General features: G+C 48.7%; 2 protein-coding genes across 4 annotated transcripts in view; both read left to right on the top strand.

The window, feature by feature from the left end:
* Positions 1-650: 650 nt before the first annotated feature.
* Positions 651-9,928, top strand: LOC117226465 (apyrase). Of its 3 annotated transcripts, none has more exons than XM_033480795.2 (13): positions 651-1,108; positions 2,475-2,547; positions 2,628-2,891; positions 4,157-4,382; positions 5,030-5,146; positions 5,214-5,294; positions 6,094-6,295; positions 7,373-7,478; positions 7,575-7,669; positions 8,256-8,410; positions 8,488-8,667; positions 9,223-9,317; positions 9,397-9,928. In XM_033480795.2, exons 3-13 carry the CDS (start codon positions 2,761-2,763, stop codon positions 9,635-9,637), a joined length of 1,629 nt encoding a protein of 542 aa, XP_033336686.2. In that variant the 5' UTR covers positions 651-1,108; positions 2,475-2,547; positions 2,628-2,760; the 3' UTR covers positions 9,638-9,928. The 3 variants fall into 3 exon arrangements, with proteins under 3 accessions (XP_033336686.2, XP_033336687.2, XP_033336689.2); XM_033480796.2 differs by having other exon boundaries at positions 2,625-2,891; XM_033480798.2 differs by lacking the exon at positions 2,475-2,547 and having other exon boundaries at positions 2,625-2,891.
* Positions 9,929-11,604: 1,676 nt separating this feature from the next.
* Positions 11,605-19,783, top strand: part of LOC117226361 (uncharacterized) — a 34,781-nt gene continuing 26,602 nt past the window's right edge. The window contains exon 1 of the mRNA XM_033480603.2: positions 11,605-12,436. Within this exon, the coding sequence (XP_033336494.2) occupies positions 12,395-12,436 (42 nt within the window). The 5' untranslated portion in view covers positions 11,605-12,394. The remainder of the gene's footprint in view (positions 12,437-19,783) is intronic.

The following is a 19,783-nucleotide window of genomic DNA, read 5'->3' as shown; positions in this document are numbered from 1 at the left end:
ATAATCCGAAATAATTTCTACAATCTGGGTGCACAGATAACGGGACGAAATGTTGAAACCGTCATCGAAAGATAAGAGCATATTGTAGATGAACCATCGTCGTACGATCATAAAAGATTTTTTAATATTGTTTAATCTGTATTGTTTATGCCGCAACAATTATTTTCTCGAGTTTTGCGTTTCACTGGCGATTAGAGAGTCCATTGTCGAACTATTATAAAGGTCTTTAACACTATATTTATATTATTCATACTACAACAATTATTTTCTCGATTTTTGCGTTTGACCAGCGATTAGAAATATTTGCCGATCGATAAGGAACTATCGAGGAATGCGAGGCTGTTTCCAGATCAAAAAGTTCGCCGGATCGAGAAAGCTCGTCCGAAAAGACTCAGAGTCCGCGCGATGATCCAAAATGGCGGCCGGCGAAGACGCGGCGATTAGCCTAAACGCATGGCAGATCGAGGGATTGTCGGGTCCGGAGTTCGCTGGAAACGGGACTGCGCGCGATTATTGTTTTACGGTGTAACGATCTTTATCGTCGGCTGTTGCATAACGAGCGTCATTTCGAGGCCCGATAATGGAGTCGCTCAACCGTGGAAGGTGCGCGAAGATAGATCTTCTTTTAAGCGGCCAGTTCTCGTCGAGCGTTCGCAGCCGGCAGGTGCGTTTCACGCTCGATGCCTGATTAATCGCGGCTTTCGGTGATTAATTATGGACGGCGCGACGTGTCGTCGAATTCGCTCGATTACACGCGTAATTTCGGAACGTACTCGGCGCCCGGGACGCAGATGCCGATCATTATAACGCGTCGTCTTGCCGAACCTCTTCGCCGCTATTTTGTCGTCGCGTTCACGGAATTTCCTTCGCGAGATTTGACGCGACGGGTCCTCGTGATCGGAGGAAATCGTTGTTTCGGTGTTACTTCGGTGTTTCGGCCAGCTTGCGACGATATCACGAGGAACGCTTTCATCTTTATTCGACTCGTATCGGTTAAGATCGATCCTTATAGATCCATTTAGATCGAGGATACGATGGTTTAGAAGTGGAACGACGAGTTCATCGAAGATCTTCGAACTTCCTCGCGTATCAGCAGTGACACTAGCTGGTTAGATCGCTGATACCAGACTGCGGATCTTTGTGCACAATAACAATAGTCTCCGTTAATCGCAAGATATACGAACTACACGGACACTTGTTCCTTTTCGTAATAATTTTAGCGAGTTGGCAGCAACGCAATAATATCTGTGCAATGCAATAATTTCAATGCATATATATATCTTCGAATTGTTTAAACGATTTTGCATACTTTCCATTCGATCTGCTCGTTTTTATCATTGATGCACAAAAGCCGCGATCTAGTTATCACTCTCTGTTCGTCGGGGAATATAAATGCCGCGATATAGAGGTCCTACAGTGTAGCGCGAATTCAGAATATTATTTTTACATGGAATACAGTGTCGTTTCACGCGTGGATCACCGATCATCGAGTACGGAGTCAGCGAAAGTCACGCGACGAGCGCGCCAGCCTTGGACTTTTTGCCAGTTTCAGGCTAAATTCCCGATCCTTTCACTCCGGAGAGGGAGAACAACCGCGATTCGTACGATCGGTAAATTCGTGGTCGACGATGTTCGACAATTCGTCGATATGAAATATCGTGGAACCGATCGTACGATATTATTATTGTATTTTTCGATGCTCAAGGACTCTTCGCTCGAGACGCGGAGCTTCCGATGCAACGGGCGAACCCGATCGCGTCGACCAATGTCAAGTGTTGCTGCAAGTGACCAATGACATTGCGCGCGTCGACGGGTTTGTCGTCGGTACCGAATTACAAGATAACAATGCCGTAATTGCCCGAACGCGGACGTGAAGACGGCCATCGAGCGCCCAAGGATTCTGTTCATAATTTTCGACCGTTTCAGATAAAGCAAACCCGTGTTTAGATAACATTGTTTTCCCCGCGAGCGTTCCCAGCAATTCTAAACAAAATAACAGAGATCCCCTCTCGATCGCCTCCGAACACGATTATATTTATTTTCTCGCATTACGCAATTTTCATCGGAGATAAAAGCTCTTTGTACCTGCGCCTATTCTTCGTTCAAAGAAACTTATCAGCGAACCGTGACCGTCGTATCATCTGCTACGAAATCGTTTTATTGCACAATATTAGTCTCTTTTAGTTCTATTATCGGCACATATTTATCCACCGAGCTTGGCTCATTGTTGTCGATGGATATTAAAGACAATGAAAAACATCGTTGTGGTACTGATTCGTCGACACATCTTCGACAGCTCGTAAAAACCTGGAAGAGATTACTCGCGCTGATTCGCGCCCCACAAAATCTTGAAAGAATCGTACCGATTTAGGAGCTACGGTGGTCATAATCGTATCTGCTCTTCCCATATTGTCCGTATTCGTGTACAATCTGAACCGGCAATTAGTTATTTTAATTTACTGTATCTTTCACAGCTGTGCATCGAGCGTAACAGAATCGTTGATAATAAGAAACAACGTGTCCGAAAATTCTGAACAAAAGGACCGCGTACGTTCGCCGTATCGATTTCGCGATTATTAAGATACGAATCAGCGTTCGTAACGGTAGGATCGTTTATCTTTTAGCAGGGATCTTGTAGCAGGAAGCCTATCGATCAAGACGGATCGGTGCTGATCGCCGAATCGAACGCACAGCGGTCGAAGGAGCCGGCGCGATTCGCGGTTGCGCGGCTGATCGGATCCCGTGGAAATCGAATCGACGATGCATCCGATTTGGCTGTTGATGATCCTGTTCCGGGTGTCGAACGGCTTCACCGGCAGGGGACTGCATTATCCGGGCCGATCGGATTTGTTCGAGCTGTCGGTGATACACTTAAACGATTTCCACGCGAGGTACGTGCCACGTGCGGCGCTCGTTCGACCGTTTCCGAATGAAAATATGAATGACGTCGGCGCGTATGAAATCGGGTCATTGAATACGTTCCCCGTGTCTAATTATCGGGATAACGATGGCCAGTGTTTGCCCCGCGGTTAATTATCGGGCCCAGATCTCTCCCATCTGCGCGGCCGTTATTAAATTGTATCGGTAATTCGACCGATCCGGGCCGATTACGGTCGCTGGCACCGTGGATCGTTCGCCGATTCAGGATTTATGAACCCGGCACGGAGGAACCGCGATCGAACGGGAATTTATTCGGACTCTTGCGAGCTCTGTCAGGCTGCCAGACAAGATCGAACGGTTCGTTAAGCCTGATTCGATTCATTGCCAAATTTAACAGTCCGATGGCAACGGCCGGCCGTAGATCATCCCGGATTTTCCGTCCGGCCCGTAATAAATCGTTCGCTCATTGATTGCATTAATCTTCGCGGTCGGTTCTCGGTAATCGTAGTTTGACGAGCTGCACCCGAACGGAACGTTCGCGACAAGACGAATGCGCGGATCGCCGGCGATCATTAACGATGCAGCGATTCGATGAAACGATCGCGGGGTATTGAAGAGTTCAGCAGGTGGCGGGCCGCGCAAAACGTGCGACGACTAAACGGAGGCTGGAACAATCGGAAAGTTTTGAAAGCGAAACCCGTGCCAAGCGAAATCTCAGGGTCGAGGAGGTGCGACTGGTTCGGGTTGGTCGTGACTTTTTCTAGCCACGTGTCTCGTTGCACAATTGCTGGCCGCTGCGCGTCACGCGAGAAACCATTGTTCCCGTCTTACCGAGGAAAAGTCGCAATATTTTTCCGAAAATCCACGTGGCGCCGGAATAGATAATACAACAACAATGCACTTCATTTTGTCTTATCTCCCAAGGAAAAGTTGGGGAATCCGTACGGCGCGTCGCAGATACGTGTTACGCTTTGTCGACGACTCGCGACAGTTCTTTTTAAACTATCGTCCGCCCGTTGAAAAATGACGAACACGCTTTTCGTTTTATTCGAAAGATAACCATTTTTTCCCGGAAAGTAGACGTCGACCGACAAACCAGCTACGCCTCGCGCGTTGATCTTCAACGATAGATCGAATTTGGTCAGCGGTTTTCCCTGGCGCTTCCGATAAAACCACGAAAAGTTTTCCGATAGATAAACCGTTTATTTTTTACCTCTTTCGCAATCGAGCTTCCGCGTCGTTGGGTTTCCGAAAAATAGTTTTCCTGCGATTCCAGGTTCGAGGAGACGATCCATAGATCGAGCGAGCATTACACGGAGGAGGAGACCGTGGCGGTCGGCGGGATCGCGCGGGTTTCGACCGTCGTGAATCGATTGATCGAGGAAAGGCCGAACCCGATTTTCCTGAACGCCGGGGACAATTTCCAGGGGACGATATGGTACAACGTTCATCGCTGGAACGTGACGGCCACGTTCATGAACATGCTGCCGCACGACGTTCTGGTAAGAGCCGGCAGAGAAGGAAGAGGATCGAGGGAAACGTGGATCGAGACGCGGCACGCAGGTCCCCCGGCTTAATTGGGTCAAACGGGTTTAACGATCGATTATCCGAACGCGGTTTCGTTCCGTTACTCAACAAGATATGCCCGCGTCGAGGCAATAAAATCGAACGGATCGTTCCATGAATTTTCGACGAACGATAAAACGTTCCGGCACGGGCCACGGAGCGCTATCGCGGCAGCATGTTCGAGGCACGCGGTGGGCCTTTTTCGCGGAAAGAGAAGTCGCATGGAAGCGACCGTCGGAGGGGGGAGAATGTTTGCTACCGGAAGTCGAGGGTCTCAACTTAGCGGTTTAATGTCTCTGTCCTCGAGAAAATGTATGGTTGTCAATTATATTAATTTATCGCTTGTCCGCCTTGAGTTATGTCGACTTTTATCTATATCGCATGAATTTTTACATTCGCTTCGTGTCGCGGTCGTTCGAAATGTACTATTTCGCCTCGTTTAGTAATTTTTATCGCGCCCGGTCGAAGCTCTCGATAAATCATACTTTTACTTTATTTTTATTTTAATTAATTAATTAATTTATTTATTTGTACTAGGATCGCTGATTTATTCTCGTCGAATTAAATCGCACGTTTCTTCCAGACGTTGGGAAACCACGAATTCGACGACGGTGTCGACGGTGTGGTGCCGTTTTTGAAAAATCTCGAGGCACCTGTGGCCGTGGCTAACATCGACGCCGGCTTGGAGCCGTCGATGCAGGTTCGTGGATCGATTAAGATCTCGGTTAAAGTGAAATTGTTACTTAAAAGATCGTTTCGCGCTGCAGGGTCTGTACAAGAACAGCACGGTGATCGTGAGGAATGGTACCAAGATCGGGGTCATCGGAGTCATTTTATCGACCACGAGCGTACGTACTTAAGCTCGCAGCGCATCTTAATCAGAGATCGTTTTTACGCTTCCCTCGTTCACGCCGCATATTTTATATTTGCCCGGCGAAATCGCGAACGGTCCGGCTTCCGGAAGAAAAATTGATAAACGCCCATTCCGCTCGGCGAGCGAGAAGCGAGCAGGAATCGAAGCACGAGCCGGATCTCTTTCAATTCGCTTTCACGGCTACATTGGCAACGGCGCAAAAATTCGCGAGACGAAATTTATAAATTTATATCGAAATTTATAAATATGACAATTTCCGCGAAGATCGCGCGTTCGCTTCGATATCTGCCAACAGATGCGAATCGCAACCGATACCCGCCAGCCATGATCATAGCCCATTTGCGTCCCAATGTCGCGGCGATCCTCGAACGTCCTCCGAAACCCTTGTCAAAATCATTCTAATCGATACTGGAAGCGGTCCAGACGCCTCGGTTAAACATTTGATTGATTCCGCACATCTGTCTCGACGATCGTCGCTCGGACAATCGGCGTGCGTCGTCTTCACGCGATCGAAACTGCCGGGCGTCAAGGCCGTCGAGGCCTGCGTCCGCGACGAAAAAAGAAGGCAAAAAGAAGGGGATCGTCGTTGCTCGTTTCGCTCGTTTTGCGCGCGCGTACCGACGGCGGGTCCGACGGATTCTAAGAAGCCCGTAGCTTCGTCGCCGTGAATAATCGCGCGACTCCTCGCCGATTACAGAGGCCCGATCGCTTAACCGGAAGTATAACTCGGCCGTTTCACCACGGTCCCTAATTTCGAACTTACAAATTGCCAGACAATTGCCGTTACCGGGAGATTGAAGTTCCTCGACGAGGTGGAAACGGTGAACGCCGAGGCGAGCCGATTGAAGTCCCGGGGGGTGGACATTATCGTCGTTTTAAGTCACTGCGGCCTGTACGTGGACAGGATAATGGCCCGCAAGTGTCCATTAATCGACCTGATCGTCGGCGGACACTCGCACACGCTCCTCTACTCAGGCAAGTGTCCGTGAAACGCTGCACCGCCGGAACCGAGTGGTATTCCAAACAATTTTCTGCCGGCCGATCACCTGTAATCTTTGCCCCGCGCCGATTAACCGCCGCGCAGATTAAAAACAGAGACGCGGTCATTAAGGCCGGGCTGCCGCGGAACCTCCTTCCGCGATTCACGAAGTATATACCGCAACGGTGATCGTTTGCTTTCCGCATAAATTGGCTGACACCGTGAACGTTTTAACATGTTCATTCGCCGTGCTCGTCGCTTTATGCGCTCGCGATCGTCTAACTGGATCGAACACGAAACGACGGAACAATTTCAAATCACTGCTGTATTATTTTTAACTCGTTAACGCTGAATCTAGCGAGCACTAAAAGTGCGTAACATGCGTCGCTTTGTAAATACAACAAAAGCGAGCTCGTACGTTTGCTTAAATTAAGATATCAGTTTTCTGCGAAAATGTCTCTATAATTAGAACAATTTTAACAGAAAGAAATGCAAGTCATTTTGACCAGAACGGTATAGGCTCGGTGTTAAAGTACACATTGAGAAACGCAGGATGCAATGTACGATGCACAATGCTGCTCTATCTTGCAATTGATACAATTTTTATTTTACGTAGCAATCAGTTATCTAACGATATGGCACTCGCGTTAGGCGTTCGCATAATTTTGCATAATCTGATGCAAGAATTGGCCGTATCGGATCATGCGAGAATTAATTCGAGAACGTTGATAACATTTTCCGCCGTGCACTTTTGCGATACTTTGATCAAGATCTCCTTGGCGAACGACCGGATGGAACTTTCAATAATATTCGTCCGATATCGAATCGGAAACTCTAGGCTCTCGTCGACTCGGGGATATCCGTTCTGTCTAAACGAGTTAAAGTTACAAGTTAACCGCGGTGGAAAGTTTAACGAGGGCTCTTCGAGTGTCGCGCGTTGACTTTTTAATAGGCCCGCGGCGGATCGCGGTGCTCGTTGCACCGAGTCTATCGGCCTTTCGTTTCGGGAACCGAAAGTTCATTCGCGAAACATCGTTAATTCGAGCTAGCTCTGAAGATCGTCGCGTTTGCAGGACAGCTTCCAAACAACGATCAACCCGAGGACGTTTATCCTGTGGTGGTCACTCAAGCGAAGACGAACAGAACGGTGCTGATCGTGCAGGCGGCCGCGTTCACAAGGTTCGCGATTCGTTTTCACGCTGATCTTTCGCGTTAGAAGTTTCCGCGCGTTTTCCTTGCCGAAGATCGACCAAGTTGCTCATTGTTTGCTTCCAGGTATCTGGGGAACTTGACGGTGTGGTTCGACGAGCACGGCGAGGTGGCTGATTGGGACGGTAACCCGATTTTTCTCGACAGCTCCGTCGAGCAAGGTGAGATTCCCGTGGAAATCAGGAAAGTAAAATATAGACTTTAATTGCGGGCTCGTTTATAACTCAAACATAACGTTCTCGTACAAAATGTGACAGTGGCTGAGCGTCCGAACGTTTACTATCGCCAGAAAGAAAAGGTCCCCGGGGTTAACCCTGACTTTTTGACCAGCCTTTGCACGATGGTAGGGCTTGAATAACGAAGGTAAACGGTAGTCCCTTCTGGCAGCTGACGTTTAATGGCTTTTCAGGTATTGCAGCAATAGCCATTTTATTAGTACTAAAGTACTTAAGCCATTTTGATTAGTACTTCTTTATTCGTGATACTATTTTTATTAGTTAAACTGAAAGACACGGACCCATTGTTAAACCCATTATAAACCCATTATAAACCCATTATTATATATAGAAAGTATTAACGGTCTGTGCGAAGGCTGGTTAAAAAGTCCGAGTTACTCCCGGGAACCTCTCGAGTACAGTGATCTTTATAATTGTAGTTTCTAGTGATATGTTCTACAAAAAGATCGCAAAATGAATATTCCTATTAGATATTGTAGTACTGTGGTAATGAAATAGTCGTATTTAATAGATCCTGCGATGGTGAAGGCCCTGGAGCCCTGGAAAGCAACGGTGGACGAGGCAGCGAAAAGGAAGATCGCTAAATCGAGGGTTTATCTCGACAGTAGATGTCGAAGACAAGAGTGCAACCTTGGCAATTTGATCACCGATGCGATGGTGGCCGGGGTGCGTGACGATTCCTGGAAACAGATAGTCAATTAATTGAACAACGAATCTGATAATTTATTGTTCTTGGACTTCAGTATGCGGGGAAAGCGAAGAACAGGACGTTTTGGACGCATGCGGCCGTGGCGTGCATGAATCCAGGAGGAATACGCGCTCCTATCGAAACGGGGGAGATCACTTTCAGCGATTTAATAATGGCCCAGCCCTTCGAGAACACGTGGGACACTATCGAGCTGAAAGGAAGTTGCATCATGGATGTAAGTTGAATTTTGAATCCTGTGAGATTAGGGTTTCTGTCCTATTGTCGCGAGCAAAAGCAGCTTGCGCGATAGTCTCGTTTAGCCACCTGTTGGGGACAATCTTTACTACAGACCTGTGCAGAGTGTCGCAGCCTCTAAGGCGCCTAGCTTTGTTCGATAATTATTATCGATTATTAATATTGATAAATAATATAATTATTAATTATTATTAATCTCTCGATTTATCGTTCTTATCGGTCGACCGCGGATCTTTAGGGGGAATAAAATTCGTCTACGTTAACTGCAAGAAATATAAATTACACGAGAGTGTATTTCCTTTCTTAACGTTAATAATAAGTTAACAATAACGTAAGAATCTCCTGAAATTTATCAAATTTGTCGAATCTCGTTACAGGGTCGTATTTGATTTATTAGTCATTTTTGTGTTCCGAACGCATAAAATCCGCGGTATCTACTGATCGGTGATATTTTTGCACGCACTGGCTGAATCATAAATTGTACGAATTTTTAATACGAACATCTACACGATCGAAGGACAATTGGTTATTTCAGATACTGAATTCGAATGGAATACTCGTGTGGTCCGGTCTGAAGCTCACGTACAAGATGACTGGAGGTACCAGAAAAGTGTCGGAAGTCTTAGTAAGGTAGACGTTTCATTTAATTGACGCTCTGCTCGTGATCGTACGGATCGAGAAATGGCGCTGACCTTTTTTTATACTTCAGGTGTCAAGCTTGCGAAATGCCAATGTTCGAAAAACTGGTGGAAGATCGATGGTACAGGCTGGTGGTTCCAACGTTTTTGATCGGTGCAGGCGATGGATACACTCCGTTCAAAACGTGCGGCCGGTATCACGAAGTCGGGGAAGTCGACACCGATGTATTAATTAGATATATGCGGAAGATCAGTCCGATCACTGTCGGACTGGACCGTAGACTCGTTTTCATAGACGACAATTCGGTGTGATCGATCGATTCTTTAGCATTTATCATTGCGTAAAGTTCATTTTGTACATCGTACGCTCGACGATCGAATAGTTTTACACCTGTTAACTGTGCGATCGATTGTTAAGCCCATTTTTGCAAGCTCTACCTACTTCCTCATCTTTTATATAGTCGTTCGTAAGTTGCACTCATTTGTAAGTTATACCCGTTTGTAAGTTGTACCCGTTTGAAAGTTGTACCCGTTTGTAAGTTGTACCTATTTGTAAGTTGTACTCGTTTCAATAGTAATACAAATCGATCTCTTACCTGTAAACTCATTCACCGCATCCCATTAAACGAAGAATTTAAAGAGCAGCGTTTCCAGTCTGCGTCACGAAACCATTTCCCACGCCCTCTTTTGCTCGGAACCTCATTCAATTAACGAACCAGCTTATCCAGCGATCGGCAAACATTTTCGCGAGTTCGAAAAATGCTCTTAACATCGTAAAAATGCAAAAAACCGTCGCGAAGCCGCGAGGATGCCGAAAAATCTCGCGTGATATCGTCGTGAAAGCAGGAAACGCCGGGACCCGGTTATCTCGCGGTATCTTGACATCACGGCAGGTGAAGCATTTAAATAATATATCGAACAGGTGAAATAGCAGCTGTTCGTCTGCATCGTGGCCCTGCGCCGAGCCGAGCCGAGCCGAGCCGCGCCGGGACGCGTGAACCGCCTTTGTAGTGCCGCGAGGACGCTCCTTTTTCAGCCGAAAAATTTTCGCGTTGCACAATCCGCTTCGTTCGCTCCCTTTATCTTCGACAGTTCTTATCAAATTATACCACGCGTGTCCTTTAATCGTTCGCCTCGTTTCCGAAACTCGTTAATTATTCGCATCCTTATCTCTGAACACTGCCGCGTGCATCGAGATTCAAAATGGTTTCGCAGTTTGCGCAGAAATAATTTCGGCATCGAGGATTCTGTAAATCGTTATTTCGGAAATCTAAATCGGTGTTGTAATCGCAGTATTTATCATATTTACGATATAAAAACTCCCATATTCGAACATTTATTTCTACAATATTCTGGTATCCGATTTAATCATTGTATTATTTAGATACATTATTCCTAGTAGAATATGAAATTGTTAACGACACCGTATCGAAAACACGAGCGCCTATTTTAGAAGAAAAATATGACTCGGTCCACGCAAAGAGAGATCATCGACTTTTCAATCCTTCTGTTCTCTTAAAACCTTTATTACATTCTCGCCGATAAGCAGCAAAATCGCGCGCTGCCGATATTTCTACTTGTTCTGCAGGATCACTCCATCGAAAGCTCCTTCTTCAAAACGAATTGCCCGGAACGGGAACTCGAGAAACAGTTTCCACCGCTGCATACCTCGTCGACCACCCGTCTCTCTCGCAACTGCATTTGAATCCGCAGTCGGCAAGATCCCGATCAGAACATCCGAAAGTCATAGAGAAAACAAAAAGCTGCACATCTCTCCCCCGCGCTCGGCACCGCCGCGTCGCATCGCGTCGCGCGAGTCCGGCTGCAACCGATGCACTTCCAGCACCGTTGCATTTCAAAAGCCGCGGTCTTGGACGTCTCGGCTGCGTGGAAGAATCGTCGTGGTTCGAAGTCTGCGGGGAACTCGTGTCTCCCGGCCGGTGGAGGGGGCTTCTAAGCCCCTTGGAAGAAACGAGAGCCGGCTACGAGGGAGGGTAGGGGTGGCTCGGAAGGGGGGAAACAGATTGAAATGCACTGGAGAAGGCGAGCGAATGCCGCGAGTGCAACGATAGAAGGAGGAGGGTAGAGAACGTTACCGAGCGGCTTGGAGGAACGAGGAGGACCGTGTTCCAGCGCAGGCCGGACGAGGAGGGTTGCCGGCAGAGCGAGGACGGCAGGAGAGTAGCAGCTCGAAAGGGATAGAGAAAGAGTGAGCGAGGGGAGAATTGTAGGGGAAACGGTATCTGGAGGGGAGGAAAAGCAGCTGCAAGCAGTCGGTGCAAGGGAGAGGCGGCTGGAGCGTAGAGCGAGACGGGACCAGTGTCATGGAGGCAGGTCTGGCCTGCTGGCTGTCTGTCGACCTGCTCCCTGGCTTACCTGACAGTGCTCGCCAGTGTTTCCATAGCCGCGTACACCGATGGATCGTCCCGCGATCCTCTCGTGAGCCCGTTGCGCTCGCCGGACACGCTCGGACTTATCTTCATCCTCGTCTTCGGCATCCCCTATTCTTAGCCGGTCTACCGATCCGCGAGCACCCGCAGCACCGGCCGGGGCCCGATCTTGGAAGCCGATCGAACGGAGGAGCTCGATCCTCGAAACCGAAGAAGCTCGTCTCCCGATAGGGGATCATCAGGTCCCGAAGGGAAGAGACCGGGTGAAGCGGACGCGGTGTCGGCCGCGGAGGGAGGGAAGTGACACGTTGCGATACGATCGATCCAACGGGGAAGTTACATGCGTTTAAACGGACTGGCTTTCGGCGAGCGATCGCGGGCCAGCAGCAGCAATGTGCTCGTGACAGCCAGGCCCGGGCACGAAATCGGTCGACGTCGACGCGGATCGGTGTACTGTTCGCCGCGTGTTCAGCCAGCCTCGCGGATCCTCTTCTTCGGCCACGTCTAGCCCCCGACGAACGCGATCGCTACTTCGAGAGAGGTTTCTGATCGTCCGGCGATCGTCCGCGAGGAGCCGGGCGGCGAGGAACGCACGCCAGAGAGACACACGCACCGGGAGGAAACGGATAAAACGTGGGCGTTGAGTGATTGTTGTCGGTGCTAGTTTCCATTCGGAGTCATGAGAGATACCAGCGATATGATGGAGGACGCCTTGTCCGAGGTACGTAACAGATAAGTAAGGTGTCCTCGAGCTTGGAGCTTCGCGGATTTTCGAGTCGATTTAACATCGGGATCTAGGGCAATCGGAGAGACGTTCGTTCGGCGGTGTCTACCGTGCCGTGGAGTTTAAAGTAGCTCCCGGCGACTTTTTGCCGTCCGAGAGAACCGAGGACATCGTCTCGTGGCAGATTTGTCGCGGGTTTCTCGGGATAATTGATCGCGAAGCGCGGCCCGAATCCAGGGCGATAAAATCGAAGATTTTACCGCGTTCGAGCCGTGGAGGTTGTAATTCTGGAGCAACGATCCTCGCGAAGGGAGTTCGGAAAGTGTCTCCGGGCCAGCTGCGAATTATTTCGGAGCTGAGTTGCGGCGGCGCCCGGTGAATTAATTGTCGAGGGCGAACAGGGTGCTCCCGGTGATAAAATCGAGGAGGAATCGGTGCCCGAAGGGGTACAGGATGACGGGACGGTCGTTTCCGAGTGTCGTCTTCGCAGCACGATTTAGAAACACATTGTGCGGCGCGCGGTGGCCCGTTTATGGAGGTCCCGGCGAGGAAACTCGGTCCACGCTCTCGCCGCCGATTTAAAACGTTATTTTTACTCGGAGAACCGGGGGCCGGGGGCGCGTTGAACGCCTCTCGGACGATTTAAAGGGGTTTCTTTCTTGCGGGACATTTTCCTACGCTGGATTTCCCTCGTTGGTTAAATTATTGGGTCGATCCGGTGGCCATCGAGCTGGATTTTACCTGCGCTTTTACCGGTCCGCCGTAGGATTTCTTGAAAATCGTAGGTAGCTTTGGTTCCATTCGCTGGGAAGAGGACTTCTTCCCCTTTTTTTTTTTAACCATCGGGAACCGGGTAATTGTAACTTTGACGGGAATTAACGAGCTGGCCCGAACGACCCACTTCGGGATTTTTATTTCTCCGTTGACGAAGCCTCGAAAGCCATTCGCTGGAAATTAGCCGATCGGTTTGATTGTTTCGCGGCGACGGAGCAAAATTGCACAGGTGCTCTATCGTAGGAAGTTATTGTGATTAATCGATGTCTCGCGTTAATCGAGTCGGTTATGTTTTAACGCGCACCTCGCGGTATGTTTGCGCACGCCCGTTTCAATTTGTCGTCTCATTTAGTACCGTCACAATTCCTAGCAATCGTTAATGCCGCGATAAGACTCTATTCTTCGCCCCTCCGTCTTATCTGCGCGAGACTTTTTAATTGTTAGCCGCTCTAATTAAATGGACGATAAAAGCCCGAGATTCATCCGTTATCTGTAGCAACGAGCGGCTCGCTATCTCCTTAGTAAAATGGTAATGCGAAGTCTCTTAAACCAACGAAACCCTGAAACATTTTGCTGCGAAAGATATCTTCTCATAATTCACGCATTAGCTACGCATTAGCGTTGCGTATCGAAGTCGACAAAAATAGCTAATACGATAGTAGCTGAAACAATCGTCCCTTAGAAGGGAATATCGTTTCGCTGTTCTCGTATCTGGTCCGTCGAAGGAAAATCATAGAAAATATCGTCGAGGCAATCGACGAATCGTTCGACGATTTGGAACCGGCGGAAGGCAGCCGATTCTTCTCGAATTCCACGATCCAGAGACACGGTCTCTTCGTCGTCGCGAAATCGTTCGAAAAAAAGCCGATTTCGAGATCGTTTGCGCGATCCTTGGACGTCGTGGCCGCGGAAATGGTGCGGGCCTCGTGGGAAAAAGACGGGGCAAATTGCACCTGTTTGCGTCACCGGTGATAAATTACTGTATTTGGATTTGACTCGGCCCCATTGTCAGTTAATCGTGTTATTTCGGATTCGATGCACTTTCCCGTCGCCTCGTCGCGCCTCGTCTCGCCGCGCCGCGCCGCACCGCGTCGAGGGTATTAAATTTCGCGCGTATGCGCCGGATCATGAATCCGGGGGCCATTATCGGTTATGTTCTTCCGTGTCTGCGTGCATTCGCGTTCCCATACCATTTTCACTTCCGTTCCCTTTCCATTCCGCCGTTCCCGACTTCCCGGCCCACGGATCGAAACGAATTTTGATATCAATTTTCCGACGTCATTTCACGAACGAGTGCGAGTAATTCGAGCAAAGTTTCTCCCATCGAAACATCGATAAAATTTATACGGCGCGTCCGGAAAAATGGTCTCTCTATCTCCTTCTCTCTCCCTTCCTCTCTTTCTCTCTCTCTCTCTCTCTATCGCTGTGTCTCTCTTTCTCGGTTTAATCGTCGCCTGAAAAAGGCCTTTTGCTCGAAACCGATGATTATTTAACGGGACACCGAGTTTGCTCGAGTGAAACCAGAAAGTCTACCGTTTCACGGGAGAGGAGAAAAAGCGAAAAATAAAGCGTCGAGCGTTTTAAATGGACCGATCTCGTTTTTCCAGCGGAACCTGTGTCCCTCTCTCAATATCTCTCTCACCCTCTCTCTCTCTCTCTCTCTCTCTCTCTCTCTCTCTCTCTCTCTCTTTCTCTCTCGATACGCACCGGTCGTTAATTATAAGGGATCGAACGCGTCGTGCGTTGTCGCGACAAATAACTTTCCTTTTTCCCCAGAAAACCAGTTTGCGGCTGCGATGCGCCGAGGCGCGACATTCTCACGGTTTAATTGCTGTCGAAAAAGGCCCGCGATCGCTTTCGTTGAGCCGCGAGCGTTTATCGCGGCTCGCATACGCGCACGATCGGCGAGAACACGGTTTTCTAAACAACCGGGAGATCCTGCTTGGCGGAAGAATATTCGAGGCGTCTCGTCATGGAACATGAAACGCCGGAAACGATGCTGCTTTTGAAATTAATGTTACGAGAGTCTTCTCGGCTAGATTCGACGGTTCGAAGAATCGAGAGGCCTTGCGAGAGTCTCTCGCGCGCTGCTTCTGCTAGACAAATGAAATCTCCGCGGTGATAGATTAAAACGCGATCTTAGGGATTTCGTGGAACGGAAGACGATTTGCTGCTTTGTACAAGGAAATGTCCCTTTTCATCGTCCGAATATAAATTCAGAAGATCACTCAATTCAGAACTTACGGAAGGAAACGATTACCGTACGGCCTCGATTAAACGAACTACCAAAGAGAGAACATTCGGATAACAGAATGTTTAATTGATCGATTAGATACAGTGCTAGATTAAATCCTTACCGATTTCAAAACAAGCAGCGTTGCCCATGGACCACCTCGGATCGAGCTATTTTTGTCGAGCGTGCTTAATTAATAGCAAAAGTAATCGCCGACGTGGAAGAAATCGCGGAATCATTTTGGTAGCTCTTAAGAATTTTGTAGACGATATTCCTCTCGCGTTTGCGAGAAGATTGAAGCAGGGGAGCTCGGCAGGATAAACGAATCTGCGTTTAATTACAATAATTCTTGCAGAGAGAAACTCGGACAGAAAAATCCGCGGTTTCCGCGTTATTCCTTTCGCGTGCACGTTTCTCCCTCGCAAATCAGAGGAGAGAGAGAATGAGGCGGAGAGGAACGGGGAGAGGAGAGAAGAGGAGGCGGTGCTCATCTTCGTCGTGTTTAACATCCTTCCGGTTAGCGTTTCACCCCGAAAGGGTGCAACCCGAGGCGTCTGCCGGGTAGAGATGGTGGATAGGAAACGTCTCCCGACAATGGGGCGAAAGTGTCTGAAGGATCTTTTTCCGGGCGGAATGGAGAAGTTGTCGGAAGAGTATATATAGAGAGAAAAATATAGTACAAGAGAGAGGAAGGAAGAGACAGGGAGAGAGAGAGAGAGAGAGAGAGAGAGGGCGAGCGAGAGAGGGACGAAAAAAAGATGGCGAAGGAAGGGTAGGTGTAGCGAGCAGATAAAAATCCTTGTTGGCGTCGACGTTAATTGGATTTCTTGGTGTGTTTCCACTGCGCGGGAACCAGGAGCTTTTGAATGCATCTATCAAAGTGTGCGCGTGTACGTGCGCGGAGGCGCGCGTGTGGACGAGATCGCGCGAGCACGTTCATGGAAGAAAATGTGTTTGTTATGCCTATAAATAGAATGTTGCCGTTTAGCTGGTAATGCTGGAGCATCGATCGCGGCGCGGAGGAAATGTCGGCCGACGTATCAGGGCTTGCTCGCCGCTAATTAAAACGTTAATGGTACTCCGCGCATACCAATTAAAGCCGATGCGTTCCCGTCGAGTGTATTAACAGTAATTTCGTGCGTTTAATAATCGCCGGGCACCGAGGTACGCGCTCTGGGAATGACCTTACCGTCGAAGAGCTTCTGCGGAAACGGGAACGCCGTCGGGTTCGCGTAAATTGCTCGAACGGCGACCTTTGTGCTCCTTAAAATATGATACCCGAGCCCGAGATCCTCCTGCCGACCTCCGTGATCTATTAATTGCTACGAAATTTCCGTTTCGGACACCGCACTGCCGTGTCTGGTTAACTCCTAATCGACGTTCGTACGGCTCGCGATGCGCCAGGTCCACTTATATCACGGTAATTCTATGTCAGCCGCGAGATTACGTGACAAGCAGACTGCGGATCTTTATGCATAATAGAAACTGACTGCATCGAGTGCGAGCGAATAAGTCGAATAGAATTTTCATCTCCGCTTCGACGAATCGAATGAGATGGCACCGAACCAATTTTTCCATAAATGCCATCGAATGCAGGATAAAAACTATTCGCGTTAATTGTAATATACAGTAACGTTTTTTAATAATTTTCAATACCGTTTTCCATTTGCCCTAACAATTTTTCCCATAAACTCTCCGTTCGAAGCCCCATATTTTTTCATTAAAATGATAACAGTATTCACGTCATCGTCGGGCACGAGGAATCAATATTTATGAAGTATTAAGTCAACGTCAATCACCGTTCTCGAAGAACAAGGAAACTGAATATTTATTGTGCGCGAAGTTCGCAGCGGCGAATTCGCGACACGATTCCCTGTTTTTCCACGAATCGACGAAATCGCGGAAGCGGGCCGGGCCAATTGAATTGCTAATTGAGCCCGATGGAACAACGTTTTCGAACTTTGACAACGAAGGCAAGAGCGCTTGCATAATGCCGCGGATCGTTGCGCTTCGAAACGGTGTTCCTTCGGTCATAATTGCAGATGTTCGACAAAGAGGAACTAGACCGAGTTCTGGCTGACGTAACGATTCTAGTCCGCGCCGATCCATTTCCCTCAATCTCTGATCTTCCGATGCTGTACAAACCGGAAGATTCGAAAGGCACGGGAACTTTAACTCGAGCGACTCGCTTTGGAAATAAAATGGCACGAAGATGGAAATACGATCGGAACGGGATCACGCTGGAATAGAACAAGTTTTGACGAGTTCCGACGAATTCTTGGCAATTCCGATGAATGCCGAGGCACAAAGGACGAAGATTCCGTAGACAATGGTCGTCGTCCGGGGCGCAGGAACAGGTTCCGGCGGGGTTTTAAACGGCGGAACAAATTTCGAAGTTTAATATTGCCGGGCACTAATTGAAATTTTCTTTCGACTCCCGCTTTCAATCTTCCAGCGAGTCGGCAGCCGCCCGAGGGTAAAAACGAGACATTCTTTCTTTTCCTTTCATATCCACTGGCACACTCGCAGAGGGGCCCCTCTCTCCAGCCCGTTGTTTCTCCATTCGACAATTTCCAAGCGCGGAACTTTTCATCCGCAATTTTCTCTTATCAAGGCCGCGTCAAAGGGGTGGTCGGTGCCAGAAGGGGGGGGCGGCCGGTGGCTCCAGGATGGGGGGCAAACATTTTCCAACCCCGGAACGACGGTTTTCAGTGTTCCGCAGGCCCCAGGGCCGCCTCGCAATTACGTAATTCACCGTCGCATCGGGATCTTGATAAAATACAAAAGTACGATTACACGCCGGCTGCCGCGTAACTTCCTCCTGGCAGATATTACTTTCCGCGGCGATTCTGCGCTCTCGACTTCTACCTTCCGTTCGGCACACACGGGGTGTCCCACTTAAATACGATCCTGCCAGATAATTTCGCGACGATTACGTGTAAACCTCGTGTTTTTAAGGAACCGTTCGATCGCCGAAAATATTCGCCGTCGGCGTTTCTCCGGCAGCGGGAGTAGAGGATAGCTACGATAACATAATTTTTCAAACGCTTATCCGAGGGAAAAAAAATATTTCTCGCGTTCCAGGAATTTCGCGCGGATCGTAGGTTTGATTCCGATAAAGATGTCCTCGATTCTAGAAGATGAAAATGGCGTCGCGATGCCTGGATTCGTTTTGTAGAGCGTCCTCGTCGCTCGGAGGGGACCGACCGCAGCGATATCATCGTCGAAACTGTCTAAATGCGCCCGCGTATGGCAATAATGTTTATTTACGAGCTCGCGAAACTGTACCGACGGCGATATTTTTCCCCGTCCCGGCGGAAATGCAGCTGCCATGGAAATTGATTTCGCTGAAAGCTCTCTGCTTGCTTTTCAGAAGCGACCTTTATGCAGGCCGCTGCTCGGTTACGTTACTCGCTATGCAGTTTTCAAACTTCTGTATGCACGTTAGTTCGTACACGAACATTATGTCTGGCGTGCGCCCCACTGTTGCCCGTGCATTCGGGTTCCATAGATTTTTCAGCGAACTCGACGGACCCGTTGAAACTAATTAATTTCTGACGGGGCCATTGTTCGGCGCCGCGCACCAAAAACCCATCGAAACTTCTGCGCCCGGGACATTGTCGAAGACCGAAAACTTCGTAGCTGGAAAGTGCAGTCGACGAGCTATCGACGAGTTTATTTTTAATTCATCGCGCCTAAGTAGATACACGTTATTCAAGAAGTTCGAGGTATATTCCCGAGGCTTCGGCTACAATATCGTACAGTTCCGAACTAACTTAACCACTTACGGAACAATAGCAGCAAGTTAGCTGCAAAAATTATCGCGTATAATGAGGAAACTTTGCGAAGCTGTAGGTGTTTGGGTATTGTACCACGACCACGTACCGGGTGCCGCGTTCGAAACTTCGACGGTCGGGACGAGCTCGAAAGAAGAAGACGTCCAATTCGAAGAAATATATATTTTCGCGGCAACGAAAATGCCGGCGAACTTGTTTCCAGTTCGCGAAAGTTCCCCTCGATATTCCCCCCGGAATCCTTATCAGTTCCCGGGGCTCGCATTCCGCGCGACGTGGAATCTAAATTTCAAATGGAATCTTATTTCGCGACTGAAAACTTTCCTCCTTCTTTTCTGCTTCTTTCCCCCTCTATTTTCCTTCCCGGCGAGCTTCCCTTTGAACCGCGTCCCTCCTCCAGGAATTTCGTCCGTCGCGAATTCAATCCGACGTCGCGAGGAGGTCCGCGATTTCCCTTTGGCAAGCTTTCGCTCCACTTTTCGCGCTTAGACACCGGCTTTGTCGATTCGGCAGGGCGCAGAAATATGAAGGGACTTCGCGGGA

The sequence above is a fragment of the Megalopta genalis genome, chromosome 11 (genome assembly GCF_051020955.1).
Source record: "Megalopta genalis isolate 19385.01 chromosome 11, iyMegGena1_principal, whole genome shotgun sequence".
Taxonomy (NCBI): Eukaryota; Metazoa; Arthropoda; class Insecta; order Hymenoptera; family Halictidae; genus Megalopta; species Megalopta genalis.
This window is presented reverse-complemented; position numbering and strand designations above follow the sequence as displayed.

Bases quoted from the DNA above. Each gene is read 5' to 3' on its own strand.
- LOC117226465 (XM_033480798.2), top strand. From the start codon at position 2,761: ATGCATCCGATTTGGCTGTTGATGATCCTGTTCCGGGTGTCGAACGGC. The intron at 4,383-5,029 runs GTAAGAGCCGGC...CGTTTCTTCCAG, and splicing joins TGCTGCCGCACGACGTTCTG to ACGTTGGGAAACCACGAATT. The intron at 9,318-9,396 runs GTAGACGTTTCA...TTTATACTTCAG, and splicing joins GTGTCGGAAGTCTTAGTAAG to GTGTCAAGCTTGCGAAATGC.